Source organism: Protobothrops mucrosquamatus, unplaced genomic scaffold (genome assembly GCF_001527695.2).
Source record: "Protobothrops mucrosquamatus isolate PMUCROS unplaced genomic scaffold, P.Mucros_1.0 scaffold2059, whole genome shotgun sequence".
NCBI classification, from domain to species: Eukaryota; Metazoa; Chordata; class Lepidosauria; order Squamata; family Viperidae; genus Protobothrops; species Protobothrops mucrosquamatus.
The window spans coordinates 105743-117707 of NW_015388164.1; the positions used below are offsets into that span (position 1 = coordinate 105743).

An 11965-nucleotide genomic window follows, 5' to 3' on the forward strand; every position below is an offset into this window, starting at 1 on the left:
AGAGAGAGAGGGGAGAGGAAAGGGAAAGGAAAGAGAGAGAGAGAGAAAGAGGAAAGAGAGGGAGAGGAAAGAGGCATAAAATAATTCATTTGCGTTTAATTGTAATGGTTCAAAGAATGTTTGGAAAAATGTTCGGCCCTCCAGCACGTTCACTTCATCCAATCTGGCCCTCTTTGAAAAAAGTTTGGACACCCCTGGTTTAGGCACAGGCAGGCTTTTGACCAAAGAAGGTGGCATTTAAAATTGTGGGAGGTGATAGAGAAGCACAGTGGATAGAGATAAGACTGTGTTACTCACATAGCCTTGGTGGCTCAGTGGTTAAAGCGCAGTATTGCAGCCAAACTCTGCCCACAGCCTGGAGTTCAATCCTGATGGGGCTCAAGATTGACTCAGCTTTCCATCCTTCCAAGGTCCTTCCAATGAGGGCCCAGATTGTTGGGGGCAATATGCAAATAATGCTTCTACAGGATTATTTAGAGAGTGCTAAAAAAGTGCTATGGGGCAGTATATAATCCTAAATGCTATTGCTGTGCTATTGCTATAACAATACTGTGATTTTTTTTTTGTTCTTGTTTTGAGGGAAATGTTTGTTCCTCCTTCCAAGAAAAGCAAAGGAAACATTGTATTGCCACATTTTGAAGCTGGCATGTTAGAGATTCAAAGAGAAACTCCAAATCTCATATTATACTCAATTCTGATGGGAATATAAAGGGACTGTGATTAGCGTTTGCATTTAAATGCAAGGAGAAGCATCCAAATTTGGAAAGCTGCATGACATTGGAACTGTGTCAGTTGCAATGCTAATTTCTCATTCAGGCGATGTTTTAGTCAACCTGCATCAGAAGTGGGAATACAGATTTGGCAAATGTACAGTTAATTTCTTTCCAGGTCTACTGAAAGGCAAGCCCTACAGAGTCTAATGGAAACTTACCTTCAGGCATCTACCTCAGATTGTAACCTAAAATCCCTGTTGATTGATTCCATTGATCTCCCTCCCTTCCACAATCTTTGTTGTCAGCCTGTGTGAAATCTTTCCTGCCTTTAAATGGGGATAAGGAAAGATGTACTTGAATAACCTTGAGATAGCTGCATCACCATCGCATGCTCTTTTCACAAGATTTTTAAGGTGAAGTTCCTTGATGCTGTCTAAGCCGGTGCAAATTGTTAAAGGATTTATTGACTTAACATAAGCCAAGACTGAATAAATATCCATATACTGTTTTCTTGAGTGGTTTATTTTATTGGGCTTTAAGTCCACTTTACTTTTATGAAGGCCAATAATTTCCATGCACAAAACTCTCAGCATCCCCATTAAAGATTCTTGCTTTCTATGTTTGGGAAATATATTGAAATAACCGATAGTTAAATGTTACAGGAGAAACTGGATCCTGATTCAACCCCTAGTTTCTTCTACTCAGGAATGGAAGAAAACAAAGAGACAATGTGTTCTAATGGTTAAGGTACTGGAATAAGATAGGGAAGATCCAGGTTCAAGTCTATCCTCAACATGGGTGTCTTTGGGTGAATTGCTTTCTCTCAATCCAATGCTTTGGGTTGTTGCTGTGAGCATAAAATGAATGAAAATATTTGAAAGTTGCATTTGGACTCCAACGAAAAGGTAGGATATAAAGATGATGATGATGATGATAGAAAAGAAAGCAAAAATAATAACAGTAGTAATAGGGTCCTTGGGTGCAATTCCAAAACATCTGGAGCATCACTTGAATACCATCGGCATTAACAAAATCACCATCAGTCAATTGCAGAAGGCAGCTTTACTTGGAACAGCTTACATCTGTGATGTACCTTTAGTAACATCAGTTACCTATCTCAAGTCCTTGGGAACTTGATAGGTAGATAAAAATGCCAAATCTAGTCTCAACATCTAGCTAACTGTGTGACCAACTATAATAGCATAGAATGTATGCTATTAGGTAGAACAGAACAGAACAGAACAGAACAGAACAGAATAGAATAGAGCTGGAAGGGACCTTGGAGGTCTTCTAGTCTAGTCCCCTGCTCAGGCAGGAGAAACTATACCATCTCAGACAGGTGAATGTCTAGTCACTTCTTGAAAATCTCCAGTGATGGAGAGCCCACGATTTCTGGAGGCAAGCTGTTCCACTGGTGAATTGTCCTCATTGTCAGGAAGTTTCTCCTTAATTCCAGGTTGCTTCTCTCTTTGATCAGTTTCCAACCATTGTTTCTCATTCTTCTCTCTGGTGCTCTGGTGAACAACCTGCCCCCCTCTGCCTTGTGGCAGCCACACAGACACTGGAACACTGCTATCATGTCTCCCCTGTTTCTTCTTTTCTTTAGACTAGCCAAAGGTAGGTAGACTAGAATTTTGATTCCTTATAAAATGATTGTATATACCATACATTCATCCTTCATTCAAGGTATATGGTTTGAATGCAGCATTCCTCTGCCTGCCAATTCATTTCTAGGAATTTTGGCAAAAGCAATCACAACGTATCCAGAAGGTATCAAATTACGAGAACCAATCTAATCAATTGTGTGCTTCTTGGAATGTAATTGCCCAGCATCTTTCAAAACTAATGGTTTGGTTTTCTCTTCTAGGGCAGAGCCAGTTCTTTCAAGAATCCAGGAGAACCGGAAAAGGGTCATCCTCCCATCAATTGACAATATCAAGCAGGACACCTTTGAGGTGCAGCGCTATGAAAATTCAGCCCATGGATACAGCTGGGAGCTTTGGTGCATGTATATTAGTCCGCCAAAGGATTGGTGGGATGCAGGAGACCCTTCCTTACCTATCAGGTTGGTTCTGAAATGCATGTTTTTAGGTATTCAAGGCGTTTTCTTTTTTGATTTTTCAGAGTGGAACATAATGTCACATAAATCAACAACTTAACCTGATGCTAGTATTAGAACTTGGCCAGATGTTGCAATTTATCATATTAAAAACTTCTCCTTCTGAACCAAGCTCTGAGTGAGCAGAATTTTGAACTGTTGACTGGAAAGAAACAAACAAAAATTTCTGGAGGAGACACCAACTTTTCTTTTCTTGATTGTTCTTATTGCATTTATTGGATGACTTTTCTTATAAAAGGGGTAAACAGCATGGCGTTGATGGATATGTATCTTGGCTCTAATCCCCCCTGATCATCAAAACCACCACCACAATCTCCTCCTCCTCCTCCCCATTATTATTATTAAGCTTATTTTATTTTTAAACAAACCAAATCTTAGCTTAGAAGTGAGTTGAATCACTTTTAACTCTACAATATTCTCCCATTGTTTGTCTGATTGATTTTTCTTCAACAGGAAAAGAAAAATAAATTAATTACAAGAATGTCTCTAGACCCCACATACACCACATACTTAAAAAATAAAAGATGGTGGGCAACTGAAGCCCCATGGCGGGAAAGTGTTCACAATTTTCCCCAGATAACAGATTAAATAGACTAAATAAAACAGGGATCAAGGAAGCATCATGGAAAGCTAGAAATGGTGACAAAAAAACAAGTCACCACCTTGTATTTTAAGAAATGATGTTCCATGTCTCCTTACATTCACCATTGCAGGCAATTTGTGTTAGTGTTCATGAATTTCTCTTTCTCAAGATGCTCAGCAGTCCAAAAATATTACCTATATCTTGCCTTTTTTTCCTTTTAACGTCCCTGAAATCCCTTACATTGGGGTGGAGTCATGGTGACTAAATGGAGCTGAGCATTTACTGGCTGGATGCCCTTCCTGACACCCATGCAGAGTTCACAGCAGATATTTTTCTCTTTGCACCCAGAGAGAGAAATATCTGCTGCTACCTAGGATCAAACTCGCTGCCTCCTGATTGTGAGGCAAGAGCTCCATTTCTAGACCACCACACTGTTCTTTCTCATTCCTGTTGTTTGCTTGTTTGTTTATTTACCTATACCTTGCCTTAAGAATTAGAAGATGAAAAAAAATTAGTGACAATTGATTGCTATGGTGATCAAACCATAAGTAGAGAAAATTATCAAGCATTTCTAGAACTCTTCCAGTTTTCTCTTCAGACAAACATTTGAATTTCTCAAGAGGCATTGTGGATACTTAAATGTGATGTTTGTAGGAGAAGAGCAGGCAGAGTTTGGGGGCGATGTTAAATGTGTCATCAGCTTAGAGTCCTTACATTCCCACAAACGATCCAAGTCCAACTCTTTTTGAAATCTGTTAACCCTTATCTAGCACCAATTTAATAATTAAGGTTGACTAGATTCTTATGCATAGACTTGAAAAAAATCTTTTGTGCTGCGACTTAATGAATTATCCTGATCCTTTGTGCCTGACAATGTTTTTCTCTTGGGAATAAAATATAGCACATGTACATCTTGTGCCACGTAGCTCTTTGTTTGGGCATTTGGGCCCGATTGTCCATAGGATTATTATATTAATTGTCATTGATTGGTTTTTAACCTTACCTTTATTTTGTGGTTGCTGTTTTTTCTCCAGTCCTTTATGTCATATTTCCCCTTTTCTATCAGATTAAAAAGTATATAGAAAGTTGGGAACAATTTTACACCTGAAAACGGATTGGCAAACCACCCTGCACTGTTACTAATAAAACCACATAAGGGTAATGGGCAGAAAGAATACTTTAAGAAAGAGAAGGAAGAGCTGCAACCAAAACAATGAGTAGAGAAAAGAAATTTGAGTCTGAGGCAGAATTGTAATCTGAGAAAATGTCTCAAGCTTGACCTTCCCTAATTCTCTTGTAAATAAAAGGAAGGAGGGAAGATGTGCATTCAGACTTGCAAGATTTTATTACTGTGACCTTATAATAAAAGTACTATTAACATTCATAAACTTTGTTTCCTCGTCTGGCTGACCTTGAAAGGTTGTCCATAAAGCCATCAGAAGCTGAGCATAACTTCACAAAATAACATAGTTGGAAGGGACCTTGGAGTTCTTCTAGTCAAACTCCCTGCTCAGGCAGGAAACCCTGTACCATTTCAGACAAGTGGTTGCCAATCTCTTCTTAAAAACCTCCAGTGATGGAGCACCCACAACTTCTAAAGGCAAGTTGTTCCACTGATTAATTATTCTGTCAGGAAATTTCTCCTTAGTTCTAGGTTGCTTCCCTCCTTGATTAGGTTCCATCCATTGCTTCTTGTCCTGCCTTCAGGTGCTTTGGAGAGTACATTAACTCCCTGTTCTTTATGGCAACCCCTTAGATATTGGAACAGTGTTATCATGTCACTCCTAGTCCTTCTTTTCATTAAACTAGACATACCCAATTCTAGCAACCATTCTTTATATGTTTAACCTCCAGTCCCCTAATCATCTTTGTTGCTTTTCTCTGCACTCTTTCTAGTGTCTCAACATCTTTTTTACATCTTTACATCTTCTTTACTTGAAGGAGACTTTACTTTTAAGTGACATTCTACATCTGTTCCTAAAGATTGATGTTGGGCACCTCATTTCTAAGTAGACCATCACTTTCTACCCACAAAATCTTTCTTTCCACCCCACTCTGTGCAAATAAATGTCACAGCACAGGAATAATACACAAATGTAGAAAAGAGGTTACTGATCATTGCCTTGTGGGGGGAAAATGTTGCAAAGATGTCCAGCTTGACCTGAAGTGACCTCCCCAAAGTCACTGGAACTAGATCAGAAGCCCGGTAGACTATCACCAAAGTGCAGGAAGGGAGATGAAATAAAATCTATGAAGCCATAGCTTGGAAGGAGACAAGATAATATCACAGAGCAGAATTGGGTTTTCAGTCTAAATCATCATAGTAGAAAATAGAAGAATAACTCCCCAGACAGTCCTGGTATATTTGAAAGACACCCCATCTGCTTGCTGTCCGTACAATCTGTTCTCTTTGACTGAAGGAACAGACAGCCCCTCTCTCTCTCCTGGGGCAAATTGCCCAGAATCAAATGAAACAGTAATGCTTCACTAAAAAGTGAACTTGAGGTGGGGGTTGGAAAACTGCTTGCTTGATCACTGGGATAAAAATAACTAGGTTGAAAGTGGGATAATCAGGACCTTCCGTGTTCTGATCAGGGAAGAAAAGCAAAGGGCTTAGAGATCATCAGTATGAAACTCGCTCATCCACCAAATTGCAAAGTTGGAAGAAAACTCAAAGATCACCGGACCTTGCATTGCTGAAATGATAAGTGACCATCCATTCCATGCTTAATAATGTTGAATGTGTAGGAGAAGGAGTGGCAGAATCAGGGGGCAGAGTCAAATGAGGGATCAACCTAGAATCCGTACATAGCCACAAGTGAAATAGGTCCAATCTTGAATTCTGTTGATCCTTATCTAACCCAAGCAGGTGCTAACTGTTAGTTGAGAATATTCCTGGGCATAGGTATGAATAGCCACAAATCATTTTAACTTGGGCCTTCATGTGTAGATCTGATTTTTTGTGCTTGACAGAATGGAAGCTTGTAGCCTTAAACAATTCTGTTGTTGAGATCAATCTCTTTTTCTTATAATCAAAACCCACTAACATCTGAAACAATGGGTAAAATTATCCATCTTTTTAAGCCATTGGATTCTTGAAGACATCTTTGTAAAGTTCTTCACCATTGTTTCTGGTTTTCATCACCCTGAGTAGTTGAGCTTCACCCTCAAATTTGGCCAGCTCATTACTTAGTTTATGGCTCCAAGGGAGTTAAGACAGATTTACAAGGCCAAATTTATGGAGACATTGATGGCTACCAGACATGCAGAGTATACATTATTTCCAATAATGGAGACACCATGTCTGCTAATACAAGATTTATTTATTTGATTTTTTTTTTTTAAATCCCACTTTTATTACTTTATAAGTAACTCAAGGCATAATGCTCCTTCCTCATTTGGGTTAAACTGAGCAAAAAAGACTGGCCCAGAGACACCTAGCTGGTTTTACTACCAAAGGCTAGATTAGAACTCAGAGTCTTCTGGTTTCTAGTCTTGGGCCTTAACCACTATTCTAAACTGGGGAAGCTGAAGAAGGGAGTGCTATTGACTTGATGCCCTGCCTGGGGTTCTTCTAGAAACATTTAGGAATCTGGATAGTAGATTATATTGTTTTTTAGATTGTTCTGACATGCTATCTAGCAACTTATGTTATGTATTTAAGTGTTTGTTTACATTGTTAGGATTCTAGATAAGATATATTCACCCTATAAGTCTTTCCAAGGGGAGATAAGAGCTTTATAAATAAACTATCAGAATACAAATACGAAGCTAAAAAATTAAAATATTTCCTTTATATGGCCAATTGGGGCAAGAATCTTGCTGGAGATCAAGAGAGATGTCCATGGAGACATTGGTAGTTGTGAGCATCATGATGGGAAGGTGCAAAAATAAGACAAGTGACACCAAAGGGAATAATCCTCCCTTCTAGTCTTCTGATCTTTTCCCCCTGAATTATGCCTCTGCATATAACTGTCTGGGAAAAAAGGGCTCATAATTCATGTATGTAAAGGGGCTATGGGAGAAAAGCCAGATTGCAATCAATATTACACAAGTCCTGGCATACAAATGCTGAAACTCAGAAAGCAGATGCTTGGCCTGAGTTTTACTAGTCTCAGAATGACTGTTCCAACTGAGCCTGGGAAGGGTTTGCGAAGATCAAAGCCAAAAGAAAAGAGAGAAAGGAGGAAGAATCTGGATGAAATAAGAAAATGTGTTAATCATATTGCTATCTACATGTCTGCGGTTCTAGCATTAGAATGGGGGGAGCTAGAAGTGAATAGCCCTTAAGGCATCCATTCAGTTGAACTCTGTGTTTTGTTTAAAACACACACACACACACACACACAAAGCAGAATAATATTTAATAATAATAATAATAATAATAATAATAATAATAATAATAATAATAATAATAATAATAATAATAATAATAATAATAATAATAATAATAAAGGTAGTACCAATAGTAATAGGCGCCTTGGGTGCAATCCCAAAACAACTGGAGCACCACTTGAACACCATTGGCATTGACAAATTCGCTATTAGTCAATTGCAAAAGGCAGCCTTAATAGGAACTGCTTCCATCCTGCGACGATATCTGTAATACCATCAAACATCCACATCTGCCTATCCCAGGTCCTGGGTAAGGACTCAATAGGTAGACAAAAATGCCAAATCCAGTCTGAACATCTGGCTGACTGTGCGATGATCCATAATAATAATAATAATAATAACTAATAATTGCCAAGGAATCCATGACTGCATTGCTTCACAGTACACCTGACTTAATTGAATACACGAAAAATCAAAACACCCAGGATTATGGATCTTATAAACCTCTGCTTAACTACATACTTCCAATCTGATGGCCAAATTTACCAACAAATTAAAGGGACACCTATGGGATCACCGCTTTCAGGACTTATAGTGAAGGTTGTCATGCAATGTCTAGAAGCCATAGCACTCCCACAAATACAACCGAAAATATTGATCAGATATGTAGATGACACCTTCACTATAATAAAAAAGGACCAGTTAGAGAACACCCACAGAACCATCAATAACATTTTTAAAGGAATCCAGTTTACTAGAGAAGAAAAAAAAACAACAGCTCGCTACCCTTCCTAAATATCCTGATCAGCAGACACCAGAATGGCAAACTAGAAACACAAGTCTACAGAAAAAACACTCATACTAGTCAGGTGCTCCACTACCAAAGCAACAACCCAACCTCCCACAAGAGAAGCTGTGTAAGGACTTTATTTAAATGAGCCCAAACACACTGCAGCAACTCAGAACAGCAGAAGAAGGAAATGGAGCATCTATACAACACATTCCAACAAAATGGATACCCATGCAACTTCATCAAAAAGTCCCTGAACACTCAACTCAATACAGCACAACCAACACAAACCCTAACAAGAATTACACTGCCATACATCAAGAATATCTCAGAAACCGCAAATAGACTACTACAACCACATGGGATCAGCGTAGCACACAAGCCAACTAAAGCTCTTCAAAACATCCTAAGCAAACCAAAAAAACCAGCAACCCCAGAAGAAAAAACAGGAGTCATCTACAACATACAATGTAAGAACTGCAACAACCACTATGTAGGACAAACAGGCAGAAGACTGGCAGAACGCATCCATGAACACCAACTGGCAATCAAACGGCATGATTATTTTTTTTTAATTTCACAACATAGAGACAGATTTAACCATAGTTTCAACTGAGAAAATGTGACAATCTTCTTCTTCTTGTGCCATATTCTTGTGCCATCTTCTTCTTCTTGTGCCTATCTTGTGCCATCGGACGTTGGCGATCATGTTGGCGATCCCGTTTTTATCAGCAGCCGCATGAAAAAGTGCTGCTGAGTTTTGTCCAAACCAGTCCCTTAGATTTTGAAGCCACGATGTTCTTCTTCTGCCTGGACCTCGTTTGCCAATGACAATCTTAGACCAGGCCAAATCCCAAAATGCTAGGGAATTTCTAGAAGCCTGGCACTCTGACAGATTAGCCATCAATGACAGATAGACATTAACAACATCTATAGACTATGCAAAAGAGACAATCAACCAGCTCCAAAGAGAAAAAGACTCCAGCACTTCTCCACCAGTAATCAGTACTCAGATCAGCATAGATTAACTTCAGACCAACAATCAAGGAAGCAAATACCCCAGTCAAGAAACTGCCAAAGAGCCATTAGTAAACAGCCCAACCAAAGAATTCCTAAGACCGCCTCCACACTTCCAGATAGGCAAGACACCAGAATATAAAACTGACAGCAAACAGCACTCCTTACTAGCCCTGATAGTGTTACCTAGTTAGGGTAATGAAACGTCTGCAAGAAAACAAGGAAGCTCAGAGAGCATCAAGGACCCCTAATATTCACTGTTCTATAAGACACCAATAGAAGATAATATTTGTAGCTCAGGTTTGAAATGGGGGGTCCTTGGTGCTATTTAAGCTTGGTGGTTTTCTTAAAATGTCTGCAAGAAAACAGCCAAGTTCAGAGAGCACCAAGGATCTCACAGGTCTATAAGATTTCAGCCCTAGTTAAGCTTTATTATTATTATTTTTTTGTGAATGATGAAGATGTTCTATGAATTACAATGGTTGGGTTTTTTTTCCATTTTAGCAGAGAAGCTGTATCAAAATATGATGCAAATCATGCAGACATACTGTATCTACCCAAGTATTCTGATATGAGGCCTTTAAAAAAAAAAGACAAAACATCTTTTTTTCCAAGAATAGGCTTACCACATTTCTTGTTGTTTTTATTATTGTTGGTGTGTTATTACTGAGCCAGTTCTCTTCCGTCAGTCTGCAGTTCACTTTGGCAAGGCCTTTTTTTTAAAAAAAGCATGATTGTTGAGAGATAAAAATGGGTTTCAGTAGATGGGGAAAATAAATATTGTATATAAAACAGGAATGGGATCGTGTTTACTATTTTCTGAGGTTCATCCAGGGAAAACAAGTTTACTCTTGACTTTCTGTGCAGGGCTGGACCACTATGGTCCATTACGAACTGTGGTCTTCAACTTTCAGAATTCCTGAGCCAGCTGTGCATAAAGTAAAGTAATTTTTTTAAAAAAATCATTGGGGGTGTGTGTCTGTCGTAACTTTAAACAGTCCATATATGACTGTTCGTAAGTCAAGCTCTATCTGTAAACTCTTTTCCAAGTCCTTCCTTAATGGCCCATTCCTTCCTCCCTAAGGAAACTTTCATGTCTCAACCAAGCTTGGCTCTAAATTCCTTTACATTCAGTTAGAGTTGAGATTAGGGTTCAGTTATTCAAAAGAACCATCATCACCTTTGCCAAATCATTTTCCTTCCTTCCTTCCTTCCTTCCTTCCTTCCTTCCTTCCTTCCTTCCTTCCTCCCTCCCTCCCTCTTTCTTTTCTTTTCTTTCTTTCTTTCTTTCTTTCTTTCTTTCTTTCTTTCTTTCTTTCTTTCTTTCTTTCTTTCTTTCTTTCTTTCTTTCCTTCCTTCCTTCCTTCCTTCCTTCCTTCCTTCCTCCTTCCTTCCTTCCTTCCTTCCTTCCTTCCTTCCTTCCTTCCTTCCTTTCTTTCTTTCTTTCTTTCTTTCTTTCTTTCTTTCTTTCCCCTTGAGTCATCTTTTTGATGCCTGGCCACTGCCTGGAATCGTTCTTGCAGTTTTCTTAATAAAATCTGCCTGCTTCCAGATTCTATTTGTATCTAGCTTTAATTTCCAGTTAAAGGCATCCTTCTTTTTTATTATTCTATTGAGCACAAAAATAGCCTCTCCCACCAAACAACAACAACACGTTTCTTTACTTTTACATTTCATAGGCTGAAGTTGGAAGAAAAAATGTTTTTGAGCCCATGACCGCCAGAGAATTTCATTGGGGAATTCCAGGATGATAAACAGACGTTTCAAGTGAGATCCTGAAACACAATTGATATCCGTTGTTGTCAGGTTCTTTATAAAACTGGGGGAACTTAAATTGGTAATAATGGCAGATAGCAAATGTGTTTCTGCAGCCTCGCGATCATGCCAAAGTCAAGCAGCATCACTAAACCTAAAGGGAAATTAAGAGGGAAGGAATTTTGAATCATGCTAAGTAAAAGTCCCATATGAGTGCACACATACTGCTTGCACACTGGTTACATTTCTGAGAGGCTTCCCATGCAGAGGCAAACATCAGTCTAATTAGTGGAATTTCTGAACCCTGTCCAAGAACTGTTCAGGTTGCAAGAACAAATGTTGGGAACTTGCTGTCTTCTTAGGTGTTCCTCAGCTGGCTGGGGAATTCTGGGAGTTGAAGTCCACACATCTTAAAGTTGCCAAGGTTTTATTTTATTTTATTTTTATTTATTTTTTTTATTAATTGCATTTATATCCCGCCCTTCTCCTTACGGACTCAGGGCGGCTGACAATTGAATAAAATACTAACATATATACATACTTAATTAAAATTTGATTAAAACGAAATATTTAAATATGTCCAATTTAAAAGTAATTAAAACCCCCTTTAAAATCCCTCAGGCCAGTCCCGCTAGTTGGAACAGCCACGTCTT

At 38.8% G+C, this 11965-nt stretch overlaps 1 protein-coding gene across 1 annotated transcript in view; it reads left to right on the plus strand.

The window, feature by feature from the left end:
- The window catches only part of GALNT17 (polypeptide N-acetylgalactosaminyltransferase 17), a gene marked incomplete at both ends in the record, with an annotated part of 169641 nt that overhangs the window by 59472 nt on the left and 98204 nt on the right, over positions 1 to 11965 (plus strand). The window contains one exon of the mRNA XM_015823963.1: positions 2581 to 2782. Coding sequence (XP_015679449.1) covers positions 2581 to 2782 — 202 coding nt within the window. The remainder of the gene's footprint in view (positions 1 to 2580; positions 2783 to 11965) is intronic.